Source organism: Acomys minous (assembly GCF_964271855.1).
Source record: "Acomys minous genome assembly, chromosome: 1".
NCBI lineage: Eukaryota > Metazoa > Chordata > Mammalia > Rodentia > Muridae > Acomys > Acomys minous.
The window spans coordinates 15,912,815-15,939,272 of NC_140483.1; the positions used below are offsets into that span (position 1 = coordinate 15,912,815).

Below are 26,458 nucleotides of genomic sequence, written 5' to 3' on the forward strand. Positions count from 1 at the left end.
ATGGGACGGAAAGACCCGCTGGGTTCTGACCTCAGCTCTCTGACTTGCACGCTTTGGGGAGATCGCAGAGCCTCCTGGGACCTCAGGTTCCCCATCTATATAATTGTGATAATAAAATGCACAAGTTTTACTACTGGTCAGTGAAATTAGTGGCTATGAAATTGCCTCAAAGTGCATAAAAAGCACGCACTTAAGCCCACTATCATAGCATAGTCTTTTGGCCCTGGTACCCAACCCCCGTTTTTGTTACCCTCTTTACCTCCTTAATGTCCCGTTTGCCTCACTGGCCCCATCATTACCACCAATTTCAACTCAGTGCTTATTTTGTACAGAGCTTTGCTTTCAACTGTCTGTCGCCAGCTTAAGTAGCAACATTCTTGTCTGTTGCCTCCAGGAATTTTCAAGAAAGACACTTGGGCTGGCAAATTGGCTTAGTGGGTGCAGGCACTTGCTGCCAAGCCTGGTGTCCTGAGGTCAGTCTCCAGGACTCACATGGTGTGGAAGGTGAGAACAGACTCCTGCACACTGACTGTCCTCTCACTTCCACACCTGTGCCTTGACACACATGTTCTTCCCACAGTGTGAAATACATGATTAATAAGTAAATATAAAGCAAAGACTCTGATAAGTCGAAATAAATACAGTTGTTAAATGTGAGCATTCCGAAAGGCTCTGTAAGAAATACAGGTGCACTGGGAATAGGGCAAAGGGATCCCTATAAGGAGGAATCACCCAACCACAGGTAGGAATAGGGGGATGGGTACGAAATACTCTCTTTATCATCCTTTTGCCCCTCCCCCACCATCACCACCACCAGGAGGATGCACACTAGGGCACATTAGAAAAATTGCATGTGCAAGTAGAACCATTTGTGTCAGAGACTGGACACCCTTTAGCTGTCCTGAGACACTCCTGAGTACGCAGGTCACCCCGCTGAGGCCCCAGACGTCACAGAGCAGGGGCGAAGTAGCCCCGAAATGTCACTTGCTCTGAAGTTCGGATATGGAAAGCATATAAATGCAGGGAGCTGATTGCTTTATGTCTGTGCATTTGGTTGGGAGTGGTTTCTTGAATGATGGTGAATAATTGGGGGAAATACTGTTTAGCCATAGATGCTGGGACTCCCTATGTGCATACAGCAACACTGCTACACTGGGTTTCCCAAGGGTCAATGGAAACCTGGGAACAAAGAGCCATGAATCTACAGGCCCGGGACATTTAAGAGAGTGCAGCCCTGTTCCCTCTGTCTTGGTTACTGTTATTCTGGAATCTGGAATTAGATAGTTTGGCTCCTGGATTATCTTCTTTTTTAGGTTGTGCTGTCTTACTCTGGGTCTTTTGCCTTTCTACACAAGTTTTAGAATTCTGTGGCTCTGCAGAAACACTTGCTGGGATTTTGGAGAGGATTATTTGATGCGGTGGATCAGCCTGGAGAGAGTTGGTAACTTTCTATGCCTTTCAGCACATGAAAGCAGTATGGCTTTCCATTGTCCTTAGATGCTTAATTTATTTTACCTGCATTCTTCATTTTCAGCAAATATATGCCATACCTGAAAAAAATTTAAACATACTTCATTTTATATATACTAAAGTAATTTTAACTGCCTATTGATTTGGGGGTTTATGTATTTGTTGTAGAGAATAAATATGCAATTAATTTGTGTACACGGAATTTTTTTTTTTTTTTTTTTTTTTTTTTGGTTTTTTGAGACAAGGTCTCTCTGTGTTAGCCTTGGCTGACCTGGAGTCACTTTGTAGACCAGGCTGGCCTCGAACTCACAGCGATCCGCCTGCCTCTGCCTCCCGAGTGCTGAGATTATAGGCGTGCGCCACCACGTCCGGCTGTGTACATGGAATTTGTATCTTCTGGCTGGACTGAATTCAGTTGTTGGCTTCAGGAACATTCTATTTTGTTTCCTTTCATTGAACCAGAGATAAAATCCAAGGTCTCCTATATCTCCCAAATAGCTAAGTGCCCTGCCACTACACCACATCCCTAGCCCTCTTTGCACTTTTAATTAAGGCTTATCAAGCAATCTGAATCCCAGACTGGCCCGGAACTTACCATCTTCCAGGCACTTCTTCTCTCGCAGCTGAGATTGTGGGTCTGTGCCACCAAGTGTGGTTTCTTAGGATGATTTTTTTTAAATGCTTGGTATTTTCTGTCTGTGTTTGGTCTATTTTCAATCATGTAATCTATAAATAGAGACAATTTCTTCCCATAAGTATCATGTCTTCTGTCTCATCTTACTGCGCTGGCTGCAGTTCTGCACTGGGTTAAATAGAGTGGAGTGGCGACAGTGAACATCCTTGTGTTGGCATCAGTTTTAGGCAAAAAAATAAATAAATAAATTCAGACTTCAAGATTACCAGTGACATCATATTTCAGCTGCCCTTTGCCCAGTGCTCTTTGAATTTCTGCATCAGATCTGTAAGTGGACAGAGGGTGGGTATGCTCGGTGTATGACTAGTTGGTGCAACTGCATGTATTTTTGTCTTTTAGGAGCTACTTCTTTGACTGAATTGACATCTTCTTTTGCTATGCCTCTCTGATACATGGAATGTATATATTGAAAAAATACCCAGAATGCACTTCTGCCAAGGTCCTGTATCTTAGCCTTCTCGTGACACATCGTCTTAATGTGTTTACCCATTTTCAGGATGATGCACCCAGCGTTCCAGTCTTGCCCCTTCCTGCCTCTCCCTGCCTTCTGTTTCCCAGGAGGTGCAGTCTGTTTCTAGAGTAAAGGTCAAGTTGGTTGAGGAGAGTGGGTCTAGGAAGACTGAAGGGCTGCTGCAGGACCCATTCCCACACAGCACTCAGAGTTGTGTAGCTTCCCGCTTGGTCTAGACTTGCATTTCTGGCCCATGATTCAGAGAGTGGGAGGGGTCTTTCCCAGCACCGAGGCAGGCGGGTTGATTCACATCCCATGTCGCTATGCGTAGCACTCTGTAGAACTGTATCTCATTAAACATCTGAGACTCGGGTATTAGGCAGCCTCTCTGTCTGGCACTGGTCTGAGCTATAACTTTCACTTATAAAATTTTCTTTAAATATTTAAACTCTGTTTTTATATCTCAATGGCTATTTTAATAGCTAATTGGGAGTTTTATGGTGGAGCTAACCTGTAAGGTCCCACTTTAATTATGGGTATCCTGAATGATTACTGATTTTGTCATACGGGGCTAATCGTACTCCCTGCTTTAAATCATTAAAATAGGGCTGGGAGTGTAGAGCACTTTGCCTGATCCTCATGAAGACCTGAGTTTAATTCCCAGTGCTGCCAAATAAGTAAATTAGTAAGTAAAAACCAAATAGCAAACAGCCCGTTATTTATACTTGAGGGAAAGAAAACAAGCATTGCCAGAGGCTCCTCAGAGACATCAAATTGTACTCAGTCTCTGGATAAGGGGAGTCAGCCCAGAGGACACGGCACTTTCTCTGCAAGTATGAAGACAGAGCCCACATAGGGCAGTCTTGGCAACCCTTCCCATCCCTGTGCTCGAGAGGCAGAGAAGGCGGTCACCAGGCAATCTGGCTAGCTAGGAGCAGCCAAAGTAGCAAGTTCTATGGTCAGTGAGAAGCCCTGCCTGAGAGCAGCCGTGGAAGGCACCCTACACCATGGCTTCATGCCTCCACATAAACGTGTACATGAATCCGTGCACACACCACCACCACCACAACACAAACTCAAAAATCACAAGATAAAAAATAAATAACCTTAATTGTTTGCCTATTCTGTGAACCGTTTACATCCTTGAGTCACTTCCCTCTTGACAATGGCAAAATACATACAGCTTCCAACAGGGGGAACCCTTTTTCTCTGGAAAATTCATCTTTTTTTTTTTTTTTAAATCTCCTTTCTTTTCTTCTGCCCTTAAAAAATGTACTGCTGGCAGGCTGAGGAAATGACTCAGCGAGTGAAAGCGGTTGCCACACAACCCTAATGATTGACTGATCATTGAAGCCCATGGAAAAAGCCAGATGCAGAGGGAAGTGGGGTCCATAGCAATCCCAGCACTCCCTTGGTGGAGATGGGAGGCAGAGACAGGAAAACAGAAGCTCCCTAGGCCAGCAAGCCCGAGTATGCAGGGCAGCAGGAGTAACAAGAGACCCTAAAGGCAAAGGAAAGCACCCACTGACTCACCAAAGATGCTCCCTGACCATACATGCACTGTAACACATGACCCTGCACACTTCACAGAGACACACACACACACACACACACACACACACACACACACACACACGTCTGTATTGCAGAAAACTGTTAAAATCTTGCAAGGAAGATCACTGATGACTGCGAAGACTTCTCCAGAAGCATGAAAGGAACAAGACTGATTTGACCTCTAAGCAGGGCTTTGGTTATATAAAGAAGCATGTGAAATGTGTATGCAATGCTGTGACCTACAGGGAGGGATACACATTTGGGTCTTAGGGAAGGGCCGAAGTTCTCCTGCTGTATCTCCCTGACCCTCTGCGTTGTCAGAGGAGAGTCATTAGCAAGGAAAGCGCTGAAGACTCAAGTATTGGAAAGGTGCCTTTTCTTTTATAGATACGAGGAACTCTGGGGAGATCATGCCCACGCACATGCACATGCCCTCCAAATCTTTTTTTATTACTTGCTTTTTTATGCAAAAGGCTAGGTTGTTTTATCATGTTTAGAAATGTCACATTTTTAAAAAGACTATAATTTCATGCAAAAATTGAGATATTATATATGTATTTTCAAGTCAAGGCCAGTGGTTTAAGTTCTGTTCCAGCTACATGCTAGTGCAGTCTTCAACAGACTCTGGAAAACAGTGTGCCACAGCACCTTAAATTTTAAAATAGAGGTAAAAAGCAGCTGGCTTTTAAATTATTGCACTGATGGATAACAGTGAATGATACATATAAAATGATATGGCTCCTTGAGGGTCATCAAACGACTTTGGTGTTTTTTTTTTTTTTAACCTCTCCTCCGCCCTCCTTGTGCATTGACCCTCCCTCCCTCCTCTCCAGTTGGAGCCCCCTTCCCACTTTCATTTCTCTCTTCATATCACCTGCATGCTGCTATCCTCCCCGCCCTCAAGCTCCCCATCAGGTCCCTTGACACATGGTTTTTGTCATTAGTTCATGTTATATACTCACATGAACATTTGGAAGCAGAAACCACAGGCGAGAAAGAGCATAGGGAGTTTGTCTTTCTGGGTCTAAGCTACCTCACTCAATATAATCTAGATCCGGCCATTGACCTGAATATTCCGCAGTTTCTGTTTTCTTTGTAGCTGAATAGTGTCCCACAGTGCGTGCACTTTCAGTATCCAGCCGTCTGGTGAAGGATGCCTAGGTTGTTTCCATTTCCTGGCTCTTGTGAACAGAGCAGCCATGAGCGTGGCTGGGCGCGTGGCTGCGGAGTAGGAAGTTGAGTCCTTTGGGCACACAAGGAGTGGTCCAGCTGGGTCCTGTGGTAGTCCCCGTAACTGATGTCCAGAGTGGCTCTGCCAGTTTGCACTCTCAGCAGGATCCCTTCCCCACATCCTCATTAGCATCTGCTGTCAGTTCTGTTGATCTTAGCCTGTCTGGCTGGGGCAAGATGAGACCCCAAAGAGTTTTTAATTTGTATTTCCCTACTTGCTAAGGCTGATGAAGATATTTCTCAACCAGTTTTTTTTTCTACTGAGAATTCTCTTTAGATTCCCAGCCCATTTTTAAGCTGGGTGAAATCATCATATATACATAAACAAAAAAAAATGGATTTGGCTGGTTATATGTGTGTGCACTTATACTTTTAAAAATTAACTTATTTTTATTAATTTTTATACAATATATTGTGATCATATTCTTTCCCCTTCCCCAACTCCTCAGTCCTCCCTGGCCTCCTCTCTCTCAAAACAAAACAAAACAAAAAACAAAACAAACTTTAAAAAAGGAAGAATAAATCTAGTAACATAAACAACAACAACAAAACCACACAAAAAGTACACACACACACACACACACACACACACACACACACATATATCGAGTCTCGTAAACAAAGAAGAGGGAACTGGGCTCCCGTGCTGTAGGCTCAGGCATTGTGTGATAGCTTCCTCTGCGTACTATAAAATGACTGGCTGGGCGGCAGAACTGCTGCAAACCAGGTGCTGCAACAGGGAGCAAGTGACGCAGGCTTCTGTTAGTGCTCTAGATCTTCCTGGTCTGCCTGGGTCAGATTGCAGCCCTAGTAAATCCATCCCATAGGAGAGGATGGCACAATGCTGCTCATTAGAGAGTGGAAAGGAGGGAGGAGAGATAAGTGAGGACACTGAGTATCAGTACCCAATAAGAAAGGAGTAGTTAGTTCTTGCTTTCTGAAGTACTAGACTTCAGCTAGACTAAATATGGTCCGTAACATTTATAATCTCTTTTAAGACAACCAGAAGATTTTCAAGGTATATATAGATGCTAGCTGTTAGAAGATACAGAATTGTTATTTCCTTTTGAATTTTTAAAAATAATTTATTCAGATTACATCCTGGTTGTTTCCCCCTCCCTCTTTCACCCTATTCCCCTCCCCTAGGCCTGTGACAGAAGGGGACCTCCTCCCCCACTATATGGTCACAGCCTATCAGGTCTCAACCTGCTTCCCCTTCCTCAAGTGCCACCTCATTATTGCACTGTGTACATGTATTGAGTCATTGCACTGTATACCTTAAACTTGTCCTATCTATTTTCTTTGTTGCATTCAGCACCTGCTCCCTGATCCCACTCTAGGCAATTGCTAGGAACTTTGTGTAATGTATCACACAGTGTGTCTTACGTAGGGCTACTGTTACCATGACCAAAACAACAAGGGGAGGAAAGGCTTACTTGGCTATGCTTCCACATCACTGACCGTCATCAAAGGATGACGTCAGGACAGGAATCTGGAGGAAGGAGCTGATGCAGAGGCCACGGAGGAGTGATGCTTACTGGCTTGCTCAGCCTCTTCCTTATAGGACCCAGGACCACCAGCCCAGGGATAGTACCACCCACAATGGGAGAGACTCTCCCTCATCATCACTGATTAAGAACGTGCCCTATAGGCTTACCTAATCCCTGTTTTAAGGAAGCAGTTTCTTGTCGAGTTAATATGAAACAGCCAGCACAAAATGCGCATTCTCGTTTGACTGGTTTCTTTTACTCAGCATAACGCTGCAGAGGGTTGTCCGTATTATATTGCAGCTATCGATTCCTGTCCAGTGTCGATCAGGGAGGATTTCCTGTTACAGCCCATTGGGTTTGGTAGACACCACCCTTGCTCTTCCGTCCTGCCAACCCCAAAAGTGTTGTACCATCCTACTTGTTTTTTAGAGGACCTTCTAGCTAATACTATCTCATGGTGCTTACTGCGTTTTTAACATACTTTGACTTTTTTTTTTTTTGAGACAGGGTTTCTCTGTGTAGCCTTGGCTGTCCTAGACTCACTTTGTAGACCAGGCTGGCTTCGAACTCACAGTCATCTGCCTGCCTCTGTCTCCCGAGTGCTGGGATTAAAGGCATGCGCCACCACGCCCAGCATCAGACTTTAAACGTTTCCCACCATTTCCCAGGAAAGACTGAGAATGGGCTCTTGCCTGCTGTCATACCTGAAACAGAATGCAAAGGTTAACAGATTTGAGCAGGTTCAGATGAATATGTTTAAAATTCTAGAAAATAAATGTTCAAACTCCACTCACAAGCTCTTCCATAGAAAGTGATGTCAGAGTGGCGAAGCCACGTTGGTGTTCCTATCCCGAGGGCTTCATTGATTACACCAACTGTTCAGCTGTCTCCGTTGCCTGTATAGTAAGGAAGACTAACGTATAGTGAACTAACAAAGCGGTCCTGATAAACTCATTCCTGTGGTTTCTCCAGGACTTAATAATTAATTTAAAGTCATTGTATGATTTGTTATACAATGCTTGGCCTTTTAAAAAACACTTAGAAACATCCTCACATATTCACACCTTAAAATGGTGCTGCAAGGTATGAAGCAGGCAAAAAACAACAACAACAACAACAACAAAAACAGGCAAAGGGCAATCCTGTTACTGTTAGGAATATTAAAAAGAAAGCTATTGACATGGAGTGGAATGCTGTCCTGTCTGCCAGGGAATCTGTTTCTAGAACAGTTTTCCTGTTTTGCATCATGTTAGTGGATTGGGGGGTGGGGTGTGTGAAGTGGGGGAGGAGCAGGTTTGGTAGAGAGGAGAGGAAACCACTACCAAAACCCACCCTTTGGTAAGAAGAGTTAACATGTCATTTGGTGAGATAGGGAGTGCATTCAGGGTGGTACTACAGTGCACAAAATACAGAAACAACCTGAAAGTTAGAGATGGAAGCAATGAGCTCTCAGTTCTCAGCTCATTTCTATAAAGAAATATCAAAACCCAGACCTTTTGGGGGATTTGTTTATTTGTTTATCTTTTGAAATTTCTTTGTTTTGTCTGAGCATCTTATACATGCGTATAATGTGTTGTGATCAAATCCATCTCTCCGCTTCTCCTGTCCAGTTTCTCGCTCATCTACTCCACCACGTTCCCCTCCCAACTTCCGGAGCTCAGCTTTTAAACCCATTGAGGCCACTGTGGGCACAGCTGTAGGACTGGCTGCTGGAGCAGGGGTAGGCTCTCCAGGACAGCATCCCTGAGGGGAACTGACTCTTGCTCCACCAGCTGTCAGAAACTCTTGGCCACAGGGTGCAGCTTTGTGAGCCCTTCCGCCTCCCATGCGAAGATTTTGGCTGGTTTGCTTTTCCTCGGGTCTGGAGGAAGCATGAAGTCACAATCACTGAACTTACGTGTGCAGTGGCCCTATGTCTCTTCTCCCCACCCCATGCCTGCAGTCTTTCTGCCCCCTCTTCTGCAATGATCTTTTTTTTTTTTTAAATTCTGCAACAATGTCAAGTGATTAGTCTTGTAAACTAATTACCGCATGTTTATCAGCTGTAAGAATGCAAGAGATTATGTGTCTGAATGTTGGTGTATGCACCCCCAGGGCTATTCTGTCACTTTTCCCCACCTGGGCAAGGGTGATGTGACATAGTGTCTAGCTGCTCTAGTCCAGATCTCTGTCCTCTTCCTTCTGATTGACTGGCTCCCAACCCAGCCTCTGCTCCCGAGCCTGGGTTACATGTATGTTTAGGTTAAACAAAAAAGTTTTTTTCAGATTCTTAATATCTAATTGGAGATTCATCTCAACAATACACAAATGGCTCCTAATCATCAGAATTGTGAGATAAAAGAAAGCCCTACCCATTGTGGGGGGAGGGGGGGCAAAGGGCCTACTTGGAAATGCGTGAGAGAAGTGAAATGTGAGATGTCTTATTTTGTGTACAAAAAACGGTCCTGCTTACTAATTTTACGGAGTAAAAGAACCCCAAGAAAGACTCCATTGTGATGTTGTCAGGTCCAGTTACAGTGTGTGGCTCTGAGAATGTTCTTCTCATACTAAATAAAGTGCGCAGGGGTGGCAAAGATGCATCTGACCTTCCCAGCGGCCTGGTAGCATGGACACAGGCACAGCGGGAGGGTTTGAGAACAGAATCACTGCTGATCTTCCCACCACCGTCGGAGCTGGGGATGGAGGGGACACTGGTGATGGTCTACCCACTTGGGGATCAGCAGCTTTCTGGACTAAGAGTGTGGGTTAAGTGAGGCCATTGCATAGTGTGGTCTGTCTTTCCTCTCTGGCTTTGTTTCCTATTAGAGAGGGTCAGAAGGAGGGGGTCGGGGGGAAGGGAAAGAAACAACAAAAAAAGTTATTTGTTACAAATCAAAGCTTCTCTGTCACAAAGACATAAATAAGCTCCATGCAACAGCTGCTTTAAATTAAACAGAGCCTGGGGAGCAGAGGAAGAAATCTGTGGCTTCGCATCCAGCCCCAGTTACCCATGATGCTCTATGCTGATTCCTCCCAGCCATCTGAGTCTCTCAGCTGCTTCTGCTCTTGTAGCTGGAGGCCAGTGTCTGGAACAGAGTCGGGGAAAACTGTACCCTCTCATGGGGTGTATCATTTCTATCTGAGGCTCAGAATGTAGTAAAACTCCAGCTCTCTTAGAGACTTGAGGAGTGACGGAGTCTCTTCCTTCCGTCCTTCCTTCTTTGTAAAGGTAGAGGGTTTTGTTGTTGTTGTTTGGTTGGTTTTGGTTTTGCAAGACAGGGTTTCTCTGTGTAGCCTTGGCTGTCCTGGACTTGCTTTGCAGACCAGATCTGCCTTCCTCTGCCTCCCCAGTGCTGGGATACACGACTGGCTGCAAAGGTAGAGTTTTAATAACTGCTTTTGACACCCGATTATTATACTTACAGAATAATTAGAAATTCCTTATGTGTGGGTATCATCTAAAAGCTCATAGAATATATACCGTACTTCGTCACAGTCCATGACTCCTTCTCCAGAGGCCGTAGCCAAAGAAGCCGGGATCCACACATTCAACCCAAGCTTGTCTTCAGCCTGTGGGTAGTGAACCTATGCAAATGAACCTATGGAGGCCCTGGAAAGAGAAGGCTCTACTCTCTCGAAAAGTAGGGAAACCCAGGGACCTGGGGCGTTTTCTTTTTCTGTTTAGTTTTGATTAAGAATTGAACAATTTTCAGTCATCAAATACTGACAAAATCACAGTAGTAAGATGAGAGTTCCTGTCTGCCACCTGGCTTCTGTGGTGACCACCATCCTATCCCTGAACTTTCCAATCCTTCCATGGGGGGATTGTCTCCACAAAGCTGTGCTTGACTCTGTGACTTTGTTCTTCTCTTCTTTGAGAGTCCAGCTAACATGCATTTCCCTCCTGTGAATTATGATAAATGCATCCATTTGTCCGGCATGCCAATGAACTGATCTGGAGCCATAGCCGATCTTAGCCTGAAGTACTGAGCTAGCACCCTCTAGAGGTCCTGTTGCCAATATTTAGGTAGTTCTGATCTTTGCTAATATCCTTTCTTATTATTTACAATTTCAAAGATACGTCTTTTCTTATTCTTATTCCTATGGATAAGAATAGGAATCTCTCTATGCAGCCCTTGCTGTCCTCGAACTCACTCTGTAGACCAGACTCGCCTCATACTCACAGAGATCCCCCTGCCTCTGCGTCCTGAGTGCTAAGATTAAAGGTATGCACTACCACACCTGGCTTACTATAATTCTATTAAAAGCCTCTCTCAGAACGTAAATATTTTGAGTACAAAGGTTCAGTTTCACTTCTGGTGCCTTTCTTCTGGTCTTCCGACAGTTACCTTCTTATCCACCTAGTTACGGTGTTGCCGAATGCAGAGCATCACTGTACAGAGGTAATGAGGCCAGCTGCTGCTGCTGCTGCTGCCATACACAGAACTATGATTTTGCTGCTAGCAATGAAGGCAAAAACACATCACCTCCATCCAAGCAAGGTGTGAATTAAGTCACTCATCTTGGGCGGGGGTGGTCTGTGTCTGGTCTCCCACCCCTGTCCTAGGTTGTAGTCCTTCCAGCGTCACTGATGAAGGTGTGGTGTTTACTCACGGGCTCCCTCCATTTTGAATCCTCAGTGTAGGTTGCCGCACATGCTTTTCCGTGAGACTGTCTGAGCCATAGCTTATCCAGCTGGTCTTCCTAGTCCCGGCTTTCTCTTTAGAAGCATCCCAAGAAAAAGCGGCACCACTCCGCACATAAGGCTCACCTCCCTAGCCTTTCAGACTTTTCCACAATTGTGAGTCTTTGGGACCCTGCTGCTTCCATGGTCTGGCTTAACCTTCAAGCAAGGTTTTTAAAATGCTTTGACCGTTTTGTCTTATTCGTAGCAAGACTTGGTCTGAAGCGAGCTAATCCGCCATTGCTGGGAAGACGGATTCTGCTGAAGATATTTAAATCACATCTGAGACATTACATCATTTAATACAAAACAGGTGGACACTTCATGTCCGGATCTCCTGAGACAGGCCTTTTTCACCATGGCTCTATTTGAGCCAGGGTACACCTGGCCTGTGCGTTCCATGGCCTGTTACATCCCTTAAGTCTTTCTAAATCTCAACTCCTGTCCCCGTCGTCGCTTTCTTTTCTTGCCATGACCTGTGAAGGACCCCGCGTCTAGATTCTGTGGAGTCCCACGCCCTGGGCTCCGCCAGCTGCTTCCACACACTCCTGCATCACTTGTGCTGACCATAAAGTGGAATTTAATTTTATGGGCACCATTAGATTCTGTTTGTTTGGTTTGGCAAGGAGGCCTGTATAGGTAATGCAAAATAATTTCAACCATGTCCCATCAGACAGCACTCAGCGTCTGGTTGCCCCATACCAGAGACTGATCGGTGGTGGGTTCAGCTTGCAACAGCCTCACCCCACCACTGGAAGATTCTCCATCATCCTCTCATCTCGCATCTTTGGCTAATGAGACGTTTTCCCCCTGGACCAGATTTTTCAGGCCTTGCAAACTGGTTTTACAAGCTCCATCACCATTCCGCGTTTCTCAGCTAAAATCAGTACAACTAGATCTACCTATTCATTCAGAGATGCAGATCCGACAGGCAGGTCAAGCTCTCATTTTGGGACCAGCAAATGCTTTGTGTTCAGTCTTTACAAACAGACCGGAGTGATAAATGGCATCTTCCTGCTCTGTAAAAGCCAAAGCTCTGCCACCGCTGAAGCAGTATGGGTGTCACTGTGTCACATGGAGGAAGCTGGGCGTGGCAGCAAAGGTCCTCCTGCACGGGGCTGCCCTTCTCTGGGTCCTTGCGCTTCTCACGTGTTCCAGTTTCCTGTTCCCCGGCCTCTGCTGAAACGTGAGAGCAGCTGTAGCTTGTGTGCCTACAGTTGGAACTAAAACTGGTATATATTTAGCCCAGCCACACTCGGGCAGTTTCTGCATTCTAGGGCCAGCCTTCTGGGGCATGGGATTGCTTGCCTTGTTCCTATGAAAAGAAAATGTGTAATGCCCAGATGAATAGAATGCCCCACCAGCTGGTTGTAGTGTTACACAATTCCCACGTGTGTTTTTGTCCAGGTGTTTCTGAGTCTTGGGGGTGGAGTCACCTATGACAGCTGTGTTCCAGCAGGTCCCCAGATCCTGTTGAAGCAACTCTATGACCTTGTTTGTCTCAAATCCTTCTTGTTCTTCTTCTTCTTGTTCTTCTTCTTCTTCAACATTTAAGACAGTGGCTACTGTCTTTGACACCAGGACCTCTTTTCCAGTTCTCCATGTTTCCTGTCTGGTGGTATTTTCCTTACCCCCCAATAGAGTGTCATCTGATAGGAAGGCTTGGGACCTGGAAGGTGTGTGTGCAGTGGGGAGCCTGGCCGCGGGGCAGCTCTCCTCCACATCTGTGTACAGCCTCCCCTACCATTAGGAGAGTAGCCTGCCCCTTCCCGTGTCCCACAGGCTGAGCCCGGCACCCCATCCTTTCCTCAGTCTAAACCAGCTCACTCTTGCTGTTCCCCCAAGTCACTGTGGTCCTAGCTGCCATATTGGCGCGGGGGGCGGGGGGCAGGGAGAAGACACTTGTGCTCCTCTCCATGTTGTGACTTAATCCTGCTTTCTTCTGCCTGGCTCTGTCTCCACTGTGGTAAGAATACACTGTAGACTTGTGCAGAGGTCTGAGTGTCCTGGACCCAGAGCCCAGCAGCTCCCAGCTGAGCCTTTCCATCACTTTTACCCCCTAATTCCTAATCCATCCCAGCACACCTTCAGGCTCTCTGTGCAGCCTTGACTGACACCCAGTAGCCTTGTAGGTGAACCCCAGCAGCAGACCCTCTGCTCTCTCATCACCTCTCTTTGCAGGGGGTTGATGGGAAGCCCACCCCCCAAGTGGGCCACCCAGCAGGAGCTAGCCTCTCCCAGAGCTCCTGGGAGGCTGCTCCAGCCAGTAAGCATGACTCTGAATCAGCTGGGAGGCCTCCAGGACCAAAGTCCCCAGCAGCGCCTTACTGAGAGCGAGCTCGCCGAATTTGTGTGGGCGTCCCCCACTCCCAACAGCAGCCTCCCGTTCACCCTCTTTTAAGAAACTCTACTCTGTTTTTAATCTTCCGGTGACCGAGGCAGGTACCTGTCACGACGTAATTATGCACCACTTTCTCTGCCATCACAGAACCGAAGATTTTCTTTCCCTCTGCTCACTGACATGACAGACACCCACTTAGCAGGAGAGATTATTAGTATAAAATTACTTTTTGGCCTTTAAATTTAACTATACCATATTCAGAGCAATAAAATCAAATCCCAAATCCAGGTGTGCTTTTCAGGGAACGTGTCCGCGGCAATTACCTTCTGATAATGGCCTCCTGCACTTAAGCCTTTTGTCTGAGGAGCTCGAAATCATTTTCATACAACTCCATAAATGATGCACATTCTGGAAGGGACAAGCAGTGAAATAGTTGACCTCGTAGCCTACACCAGAGACGAAGGCGATCAGGGACCCAGGTGTCTGCTTTGTTCTCATTGTCCTCCCTTCCTACTAGGTCTTTAAAGAGGCATGGCCCGCCTTCTGTGGCCCTTACCTTCTTAAGAGCATGAGTGGATAGGTTTCTATATTGTATTTTAGAGAGAGGAGCTGAATCAAGGGAATGCGGTGCAAAAGATCTCTGTTCCACAGGAGAGCTTGACTGTGCATTCAGTGGACTCTCACTTGAAGCAGAGCCACACGGCGCTAGCTCCTGGACTGTCTCGGTGGCCGTGGGCCATGACAACAGGTGCCTCGCGTGTCCGCATCAGGAGTATGTCCCGGTTGGAGTCCCTGGTAGTCTAACTTAATGCCCATCTTTCTTCCACCCCTCCAGTCATTCTAGGTTCTTAGGAGCCGGCTTACCTGGTGTGTCCCTTCTCCGATCCACCCAACCACTGTATCATTTCCTCTCTCCACTCTGTCAACAAATGGGGAGCTGAATCTATGGCTCGCAGGATCCGGGCACTAAATCATGCTCCTTCCTGTAATGTTATTTTAACTCTTGTATGAATGCTTGTCTGTGTCTGACAGGATCGTTGGGTCTTGAAGGAAACACTCATGTCTGTCCAGTGTGGTATTTCCCCTCAGGCCTGGACAGAATCCTGCATACACATCAGAAGCTCAGTGTTTGCTTAGAGCAGCAATTCTCAACCTGTGGGTCACGATCCCATTGGCAAACCTCTACTTCTCCAAAATATTTACATTATAATTCATAACAGTAGCCAAATCGCAGTTATGAAGTAGCAATGAAAATATTATCGTTGGGGATCACCACCACACGAGGAACTGTGTTAAAGGGTAGCAGCATTAGGAAGGTTGAGAATCACTGTCCTAGAGGCTGTGGGAGGTGGAAGAGACCCCATTGTATGGGATCTAATATGAAATATGCAATGACGCAGCCCCGAGTCCTCCTTCTTTGACCTCCCACCACACTGCCCTGTGCTGTACTCTATGCCTGTGATAATACTGATTGCCAGCTTGACAGGTAGGGGATCCACCTCTGGGCACACTTGTGTGGAGTTGGCTACAGGTTAGCCTCTGAGACAGTCTATCGTAGGGAACTGTCTTGTGTTGACTGTGGATTGACATCATGTTGCCAGTTGCCTCAAGCTCCTGCCACTGTGAATTTGCTGCCATGATAGCCTGTAGCCTGAAACTGTCAGCCAAATAAACCATTTCTCCTTCAAGTCACTTTGGCCAGGGTATTTTATGACAGAAACAGGAAAAGAAACTAAGACAATGTGTATAAGTTGAGTTCCTTTTACATGTTGGATGCCGTGAGAACACGCTTCGGACTGGGTACCTTGGCTGGTGGTATGTTAAATCATCACACACAGGTGTGGTAGGAAAGATGAACCGTGATACGCCATTTAGTCAACAAATACATATTGAAAGCATTCAGTTACACTCCCAATGCTGCCCCTCCAGAGAAGGAAGGCATCTATATGCCTGGATGGTCATGTGGCCATCTTTGGAGCCATCTCTTAGATAGTGCTGGCTCTGTGCCCTCCGCCCTTGAGCTGTGAGCCCATGCAGACCACGGTTAAATATCCCTGTGTAGCTGATCTCCTTCATTTATTCCGCAAATACATGTGGATGGAGCCGGGCTAGCGTTGGAGCCTGGTGGAAGAGGACCAGGGTCAGATTCATATCGTAAACTGCCATGCAGCATCCTCTGGATGTAAATGCAGAGATGCAGGTGGATTTCTCTTCACCACAACCCCACCCCGAATACAGAAGGTATTCTGGGATCTGAAGAAAGGTAATATATTATCTCCTTGGTATTAGCTTCTAGATCACAAACTAATTTCCCTTCAGGAGCTCATTAACATTCACAGCCAGAAATTCCCCCCACCCCACCCCCCACGTTTCCAGTCTCTGATAAAATACTGACTGCAAAGGTGAGAGCCACTGACACTGTTTGCCTTTTGGTCTCTTCCAGGATTTTTTTCCCTGGAAGCCATCCCGTTAGAGGTGTGCAAGTGATGAAAGTTGGCAAGCTGCAGCTCCACCAAGGCATGTTTCCCCAAGCCATGAAGAATCTGAGGCTGGTAAGTGTGCCAAGATTTGGGTTGTGCCTGGCGTACCTTCCTCTGGCTGTTGCCAGTCCTCTACTTGACGACTGCTAAACTCTGCTTTCAGTTTGTGAGCACACACACACACACACATCCAAGTGTGCTCGTAAATGTTTAACAGCCATCTCTAAAAACATTTGTAACACTTGCCAGTCTCTGTAGTATAAATGTACTCAAATGTAGTTCATTTTACACTGCCAACGTAGAATCTGCTTGCTAGTGTAATTTGCGTGTATGCGTGTGCATGTATGTTTACATGCCTATGAAGGCCAGAAGTCAACTCGGTGTCATTTCTCAAGAGCCAGACACCTTATTTGGGGCCTCCCCAGTGGGAGTCAGGGACTTGCCTCTCTTCCCAGCACTGTTTACCCCAGCACTGGAAATCACAAGTCTGCTCCTCGACGCCTATCTTTTAACATGAGTCCTAGGGTTCAAACTCAGGTCCTCATGACAAATACTTACCATACTAAACTATCTCCCCAGTCTCCTAACCATTATAAATTTTTAACAGTCACTCTTACAACCCAGTGTGGTCCTTCGAACACCAGTGCACATGTGCCCTGTCCCACAAATCATCCTTCTCCACAGCCTCTGAACACAGTTGGTCTCTTCCTGTGATAGGCAAGACCTGGCCGTCAGCAGCCTGTATTCTCGTCTGTCCCTCCCCTCTCCCTACCACCAGGACAGGAGGCTGCTTCCCCTTGTCAGCACTGACTGACTAACGCTCAGGTCTTTATAAAGCTATTTCCTCTGCCTTATGCGTACTTCCTAGCCTGCTGGGCCTGGCGGGGCTCTATTGGCCCTCCAGGGCTAAGTTCCAGCGGCTCCTTTATCTTGGTTCGTACCATTCTTTGTGGGCTCTGTAGGGGGCACCACCTTCCCAAGCCCAGCAGCCTGGAAATCATTGTTCTCATCCTTGTCACTAGCTCAGCATCAGGAAAAATACTGAGGATCAAAATGTATTTGCTGTTGGAGAAAGGGGAGGGGAAGGAATGAGAAAAGCCAATACAACCTTAGCAGTAAGTGTTGGGAAATTGAATGGAGGACCTGGGTTAGTACCGGACACGTTGTTAAAGGGACACTTATTTTCACCCTCTTAAGGAGACCCTGCCTGAAGCAGCACAGGGCACCCCTGGGCACCCCTGGCCTGGCCTGGCCTTCCCACACTTCAGACATTCCTCTCTTCCGTGGCAGTCATGTGCTTATCTGGCCCTGCACTGGTGGATCATACGAGACCTGGACTGTAGGATTGCTCGGGGAGCCCTTGATACATGGGGCTTTCTGGGCCCCAATACTCATGTCTCAGAAGAGCTGTGGTAGAAGGATCGAACACTGCAGCAAGGCTTCCCAGGGAGTGTCCAGAGGGACCGAGCCCACATCCTAGCATTTTTACACAAAAAAGGTGATAAATGCCTTCAAGGTTATTAATGGCAACTTGTACCAAGTGCTAGCTACATTGTCTGCTTCTGATCTTTAACTGACACCAGGTGTTAGCCAACGAGTACAACACTGAGGCTTCCTGGAGGTGCCCATCTTTCCTCTTCCTTCTTCCTTTGGCATCTTCCCCCAAATGAATGGAAGGACAACATCCTGCTGTCTCAGGGGAAAACATCACTTCCCTTATCTGGTCAAGTGCATGTCACCCAGCCAGTCCAACCAGACAGAAGACAGCTACCATGATCTGCTGAGTGAGGGTCTCAATAGAAAACAGCAGTGTGTCAAAAATTTCCCAAGTCTATCAGGTACCCAGCCCGGGGTTGCCATGCGTGTAGGTATTTCATTTGTGATCGGGTTAGCCTTTCTGTTTATGTGGAGCTCATACATACATGCTTATATTTGGTCCTCATGGCGGATGACAGCCATAAGGCAGGAAAGGTGTTTCCACTCCTGTTTGGAAAGTGAAGCACTAAGTTGTAGATGTGCAAAAGCCCATCTCTCTGAGGCGCAGCCAGTTCTGGTATATTCTGCTTAATTTAAGGACATGAGTTGTTGGTTAAGTGCTGCTGCTACACTAAGTAAGACCTAGTATCATCCTTACAGTTTAATGGAGGAAACTGATAGATGAAAAGGGTTTTAAGTCTACATTGGAACACAAGGCTCCTCCCTTCTCTCAACTTCCCCATTTAAGTAGAAGATGCTTTATGGGAACACAGCATTTAGAAATGCCTTCAAGCCTAGCTAAACTCCCGGTGCAGGTTTAGAGGCAAGGTGGGGGAGATGTGAGAGCATGTTTGGCTCCCTTTCATTCTTCACTGGGGCGGGGGGGGGGGGCCTTGCCTTCATTGTATTGCTACGGCTGGGGGTGTCAATACTCTCAGCTGCAGAGACAACCCTGAACTAGTGCACAGAGATGACTCCGTGTGACCTTATGGGTGCTGGGGCTCTTGTGGAGAATGCAGGCCAAGGCTAGAACCTTCTGATGACCCTCCCATTGCCAGTGACACCTCTTGCTCTCAGACTACCTTCTGTCATCCCTGCTCCCTTCTCTTGAGTTTGCCATATGCTTCTGTTGTCAATTTGCCAAGAATTCCCTGGCACCAGAAACAAACCCGAGTGTGAATGCCGAATAAGGCCAAATGAAGGGTGTTCTGGGAGTGACATAGAATTGTCTGCCATGCATCTCACTTTAAAACATGGTCTCTCTCACCAAGACACCTGTTTGTCTCTAGACAAGTCCCAGGATTCTTCCAAACACTTTTGACTTCAGACAAATGCCCACGCCTCTGCTATGTTCTCATGAGTAACCCAAGAGCAAATATGTTCCCTGGGTACATGGTGGGCATCAAGGGTGCCAGCGTTAGAGTCACAGGCTCAGACTCTAGTCTGACCATGTAGCTTTGTAACTTGAAGCAAGACACGTGGTCTCTCTGATTATGATTTTATTTTCTATGTGAGGATAATAACTCTTCTATAGAATTTACAGATTTGGTTGAGGCAGTGTTGAGAGTGTGCTTGCCTGGCACAGCCGTATCTAATGGGAATAGCGAAAGTCATAAAGCTCTAGCAAAGCTGAGCCGAGTGATACAATTGCTGTACTTCAGTCTCCCACTTTTTGGTGTTGATCTCCATATGTCACATGCTTGGGGGGCTTTTATTATTTGTACAACTTCAGATATTGTATTGATGGAAAATTTTCTTATATATCATTTATGCCTTCTCCCAGGAATATTGCTTCTAAGCTTCCCCAGGAATGTCCCGCTTTTAGGGAGATGTCCTTATCTGGCTCTACTTGAAGGTCTTTTTTATGCCCTGAGGTTATGACTCAAACAAAGATTTCAGAGAACTTCTTTTAAAGAGAAGCACTTAAGAGGTCAGCGCCTATCACGCACTGTATCTAATCTACCACATGGAGACCAGGGACATGATTGGGAGCCACAGACTGCAAGAACTGGAGAGCACTAGGTGAGTGGGGTCCTGCATTGTGCAGACCACAGGCAGGCTTGGCCCCAGGTCCAACAATAGCCCACAGAGGACCTGAACCCACTCTCCAGACTTTGGAACGGAACCCACCTGCGGACTGCAGCCAGCCTCTATAGCCCAGGCACAGTGTGTGCAATGGTGGAACACCGGAGCTCCTGGGCTGTAGAAGTCTCAGGGAAACAAGTGAATCTGTCCTCGGACACCCCCACCTGCCCCACCCCAGTCCACGGGGAGCCCCGGAGTCTGCGGCGAAGCCCATGGTGCCCAGCAGTAGTGTGCATGGTCTGGGTGGGTCCCGCCAGAGCCAGGCAGCAAGCAGGCCTCAGCTGACTGAGCCTGCAAAATTGGGCTGATAGAACCTAGCCAGGACAGTCCCCATGGCCCAGCAGGGACTCCCACGCTCGTGTGAGAAGCTGGACTGCCCTGGGGGTTCCGGAAGGCAGTCTGAATTGCGGCCACAGCTCAGTGAGACTGAACCGTGAGGGATGCACAATCTAGACTGATCCGGGCAGGAACCTGTCTGCGGACTACAGCGGTCTGGGCTTGTACAATTGGTCAGATAAAGCTACAGTCCCTACAACCTGGCAGGGTCTCCTACAGGCTTCGGAAAGGCTAGACTGCTCCAAGAGGTCAGGACAGAAAATTAAACAGCGGCCCCCAACACAGCTGATCTGAATCCCCTCAGTAGCATCAGGCAGAAGCCTACCTCTGCTGACCCAGTCAGGAGTTTAAGGTGTAGAGCAAAGTCTCATGGAACAGAAACCAGGGCGCCTGCCAGTTCCAGAGAAGAACTCTTTGATCCCCACAAGCAAGGGCACGTGACCTATAGTCACTCACTAACTACCTACTCTCAATGACCAGTGAAGGACACCAGAAGCTACCACCCAGCATTAGAGATAGCAAGATGACTAAAGGACAGCCTAAGAATGCAAACAACAAAAAGCAAAACAACTCAGCATCCTCAGATTCTAGCTATCCCAAAGAAAGCAACCCTGAGGATTCAAACACAATTGAAATACAAGAAAATGACCTCAAATCCTTAGTAATGAAGATGATAATAGAGGAAATGAATAAAATCCATAATCAAATGCAGGAAGATGCAGCCAAACAGGTGGAAGACATAAAAGAGGCCTATAGAGAGGCACTGGAAATTTTTCAGGAAAATACAAACAACCAGATGAAGGAAATCAATAAAACAGTTCAAGATCTGAAGAAAATGGAAACAGTGATAAAAGCACAGACAGAAGAAAAACGGGAACGAGAGATCTTAGAGAAGAAAATAAGCAACACAGACGTGAGCTTCTCTAACAGAATCCAAGAAATTGGAGGAACGAATCTTGGGACCAGAAGATACAATTATAGAACTCAAAGCAACCATCAAAGAAAATGCTAAATCGGAAAATTTCCTGACACAAAATATCCAAGAAATCAAGGACACCATGAAAAGATGAAACCTGAGAATAATAGGCATTGAAGGAGGAGAAGAAACCCGACTCCAAGGCCCAGAAAATATCTTCAACAAAATCATAGAAGAAAATGTCCCCAATTTAAAGAAGGAGATGCATATAAGCATACAAGAGGCCTACAGAACACCAAATAGAATAGACCAGAAAAAAATCTTCCTGACGCATAATAATAAAAACACAAAATATACAGAACAAAGAAAAAATATTAAAATCATCAAGAGAAAAAGGCAAAGTAACATACAATGGCAAACCTATCAGAATTACACCTGACTTCTCAGCAGAAAGCATAAAAGCCAGAAGGGCCTGGACAGAGGTCCTACAAACCCTAAGAGACCACAGATGCCAGGCCAGACTACTATACTCAGGGAAACTATCAATAACCATTGATGGAGAAAACAAAATATTTTATGGCAAAAACAAATTCAAACAGTACCTATCCACAAATCCAGCTTTACAGAAGTTACTAGATGGAAAACTCCACTCCAAAGGGACAAGATACAACCAAAACTATACAGGAAATTAAAACAGAACCACACACACACTACTGTAACCAACATAAAAAATTAAGAGACTTAACAGTCACTTGTCATTAATATCTTTCAACATCAATGGTCTCTCAACTCTTCCATAAAAAGACACAGACTAACTGAATGGATGCATAAATAAGAGCCAACATTCTTCTGCATTCAAGAAACACATCTCACCCCCAAGGACAAACATTACCTCAAGGTAAAAGGATAGAAAAAATATTCCAAGAAAATGGTCCCAAAAAGCAAGCTGGTATAGCCATTTTAATATCTAAGAAAATAGACTTTCAACCAAAATTAATCAAAAGGGATGAGGAAGGACACTTTATACTTATCAAAAGTAGAATCAACCAAGATAACATCACAATTCTGAACATCTATGCTCCAAATACAAGGGCACCCACATTTGTAAAATAACTATTAGAAAAGCTTAAACCCCACATCAATCCCCACACATTAATAGTGGGAGACTTCAACACCCCACTTTCACTGAAGGATAGGTTATTGAAACAGAAACTAAGCCAAGAAATAACATCATTAACCAATGCCATGAGTCAAATGGATCTAACAGATATTTACAGAACTTTTCACCCAAACACCTTCTTCTCACCACCCCATGCAACCTTCTCCAAAATTGATCACATAGTAGGTCGCAAGGCAAGCCTCAACAGATACAAGAAGATTGAAATAATACCTTGTATCCTATCAGATCACCATGATGTAAAACTAGACTTCAACAACAACAGAAATAACAAAAAGCCTACACACACACACATGGAAACTAAACAACTCTCTGCTTTATGACACCTGGGTCAGGGAAGAAATAAAGAAAAAAATTAAGGACTTCCTGAAATTCAATAAAAATGAAGAAACAACATACTCAAATTTGTACGACACATTGAAAGCAGTGCTAAGAGGAAAATTCATAGCACCAAGTACCTTTATAAAGAAATTGGAAACATCCCACATAAGCAACTTAACGACACATCTGGAAGCCCTAGGAAAAAAAGAAGCAGAAACACCCAAGAGGAGTAGATTTCTGGAAATAATCAAACTCAAGGCTGAAATCAATAAATTAGGAACAAAGAGAACAATTCAACAAATCAACAAAACCAGGAGCTGGTTCTTTGAGAAAATCAGTAAGATAGACAAACTGTTAGCCAAACTAACTAAAAGGCAGAAAGACACTATCCAAATCAACAAAATCAGAAATGAAAAGGGAGATATAACAACAGACCTGAAGAAAAGAATCATAAGATCCTACCTTAAAGGTATATATGCCACAAAATATGAAAATCTGAAGTAAATGGACAATTTTCTTGATTGATTCCACTTGCCAAAATTGAATCAAGATCAGATTAACAAATTAAATAGTCCTATTAATCCTATAGAAATAGAAGCAATCATTGATAGTCTCCCAACCAAAAAAAGCCCAGGGCCAGATGGTTTCAGTGCAGAATTCTACGCTGAATTCAAAGAAGAGCTAATACCAATACTCTTCAATCTACTCCAAAAGATAGAAATGGATGGAACATTACCAAATTCATTCTATGAAGCCACAGTCACGTTGATACCTAAACCCCACAAAGACCCAACAAAAAAAGAGAATTTCAGACCAATTTCTCTTATGAACATTGACGCAAAAATACTCAATAAAATACTCACAAAATGATTACAAGAACATATCAAAGATAGCGTTCACCATGACCAGGTAGGCTTCATTCCAGTTATGAAGAGATGGTTTAATGTATGGAAATCCATCAATGTAATCCACCATATAAACAAACTGAAAGAAAAAAAACCACATTATCATCTCCTTAGATGCAGAAAAAGCATTTGACAAAATCCAACACACTTTCATGTTTAAAGTTTTGGAGAGTCAGGAATACAAGGCACATACCTAAACATAATAAAGGCTATATATAGCAAGCCAAAGCCAACATCAAATTAAATGGAGAGATACTCAAGGAAATTCCTCTAAAACGGAGACCAGACAAGGCTGCCCACTTTCTGCATATGTCTTCAATATAGTTCTTGAAGTTCTAGCCAGAGCAATAAGACATCAAAAGGAGATCAAGGGTATCCAAATGGGAAAGGAGGAAGTCAAATTATCCCTATTTGCAGATGATATGATAGTGTACATAAGTGACCCTCAAAATTCCACCATAGAACTCCCACAGCTGATAAACACCTTCAGCAATTTGCTGAATACAAAATTAACTAAAAAAAAAAAAAACTCAGTAGCCTTCCTATATACAAATGACAAACATGCAGAGGAAGAAATTAGGAAATCTACACCCTTCATGATAGCCACAAGCAATATAAAATATCTAGGAGTAACTCTAACCAAACAAGTGAAGGACTTGTTTGAAAAAAAAAACTTCAAATCTCTGAAGAAAGATTGAACATGACATCAGAAGATGGAAGGATCGCTCTTGTTCGTGGATTGGGAGAATTAACACAGTAAAAATGGCCATCTTACCAAAAGCAATTTACAGATTCAATGTAATCCCTATCAAAAAATCTACACAATTTTTAAAAGACATTGAAAGATCAATTCTCAACTTCATATGGAAAAACAAAAAAAAACCCAGAATAGTTAAACAATCCTATACAATAAAAGATCCTCAGGAGGAATCTCCATACCCAATCTCAAACTATTATAAAGCAATAGTAATTAAAACAGCATGGTACTGGCTTAGCTGGTGGATCAATGGAATCGAATTGAAAACCCAGAAATAAATCCACACACATATAGTTACTTGATTTTTGACAAAAAAGCCAAATCTAGTCAATGGAAAAAGGATAGCATCTTCAACAAATGGTGCTGGTTTAACTGGATGTTTACATATAGAAAAATGCAATTAGACCCATATTTGTCACCATGCACAAAACTTAAGTCCAAGTGGATTAAAGACCTCAACATAAAACCAGAGACACTAAATCAAAAGTGAGGAAAAGCCTGGAACACATTGGCACAGGAGACAACTTCCTGAACGGAACACCAACAGCCCAGGCCTTAAGGTCAACAATTAACAAATAGGACCTCATGACACTGAGAAGCTTCTGTAAGTCAAGAGACACTGTCAACAGAGCAAAGGACACCTATCAGAATGGCTAAAATCAAAAATTCAAATGACACCACATGCTGGCAAGGATGTGGAGAAAGAGGAACAATCCTTTATTGCTGGTGGGAATGCAAACTAGTACAGCCACTTCGGAAATCTATCTGGTGCTATCTCAGAAAACTGGGAATAGGGCTTCCTCAAGACCCAGCTATTCTACTCCTTGGAATATACCCAGAAGATGCTCCATCACACAATAAGGACATATGTTCAACTATGTTCATAGCAGCCTTATTCATAATAGCCAGAACCTGAAAACAGCCTAAGTGTCCCTCAGTTGAAGAATGGATAAAAAAAAAAACCGGTGGCACATTTACACTATGGACTACTACTCAGCTATTAAAAACAAGGAAATCCAGAAAATTGTGGACAAATGGATGAAACTAGAAATGATCATACTGAGTTAACCCAGAAGCAGAAAGACTCCCATGGTATATACTCACTTATAATTGGGCACTAGCCCAAAAGGCATAGCCCATGAAAGTCTTCACTTACCAGGAGATTGGGATAGATGTGAGGACATCCTACTGAGACTTTAGGTAAGAGAAATATAGAAGATAGGGAAATAGAAGGACCCAGAGGGTCCTAGAAACCTACAAGAAAAACATTGTAACGGGTGGATGGGGGTCCAGGGGGCTCTGCTCAAACTATTGCACTAACCAAGGACAATATAAGTAGTAAACGTTGAACTCCTACTCTGATCTACCCAATGAACAGGACATTCTCCACAGTTATGTGGAGAGCGGGGACTGACTTTGACATGAACTCTGGTGTCCCATATTTGACCCCTTCCCCTTGGTGAGGAGGCCTGATGGCACTCAAAGAAAGAGTAAGCATGCTACCAAGATGAGACTTGATAGCCTATGACCATATACTCGGGGAGGAGGTCCCTCTCAGTCATAGACCTAGAGGAGGGGAATAGGGTGAAAGCGGGAGGGAGGGAGGAATGGGAGGATACAAGTGATGGGATAACAATTGAGTTGTAATCTGAATAAATTAATACATTTTTAAAAAAACAAAGACCTCCTTATGGGGCTTTGACTCAAAGATGCTCTTGGCACATTTGTGCCTCCACTTACTAAGGAGCAAAATAGTCAAAACAAAGTAAACTTTAAAAGATAAACAAGATTCACTGGGCTAGAGAAATTGGCATCAGTTCAAATTAAAAACCTCTTCCTAGTACTGATGGACAAAGAATGGTATGGATGAATGATAGAAAAAAAGTATTAAGGCCTCTTTTTTCCTAGAAAAACTGAACACATACAGGGCCACTATGGTGTCATATGATCAAGGAACGAAAGAATACCAAGATTAGACATATAAATACATTCTACAAATATATAAAATATAAACTTTGTATTGTGGCAGAAACTGAATAATAACTGCAGCAACTTTGGTCTGAAGATTTTTCTTGGGCCTAATGACAATTATCACTGATTATTAAAAGTTGA

At 44.6% G+C, this 26,458-nt stretch overlaps 1 protein-coding gene across 2 annotated transcripts in view; it reads left to right on the forward strand.

Moving 5' to 3' along the window:
- The window catches only part of SMYD3 (SET and MYND domain containing 3), a 550,588-nt gene that overhangs the window by 509,811 nt on the left and 14,319 nt on the right, over nt 1-26,458 (forward strand). For both annotated transcript variants that reach the window (XM_084791915.1, XM_084791916.1), the window contains one exon: nt 16,337-16,445. In XM_084791915.1, the coding sequence (XP_084648041.1) occupies nt 16,337-16,445 (109 nt within the window). The remainder of the gene's footprint in view (nt 1-16,336; nt 16,446-26,458) is intronic.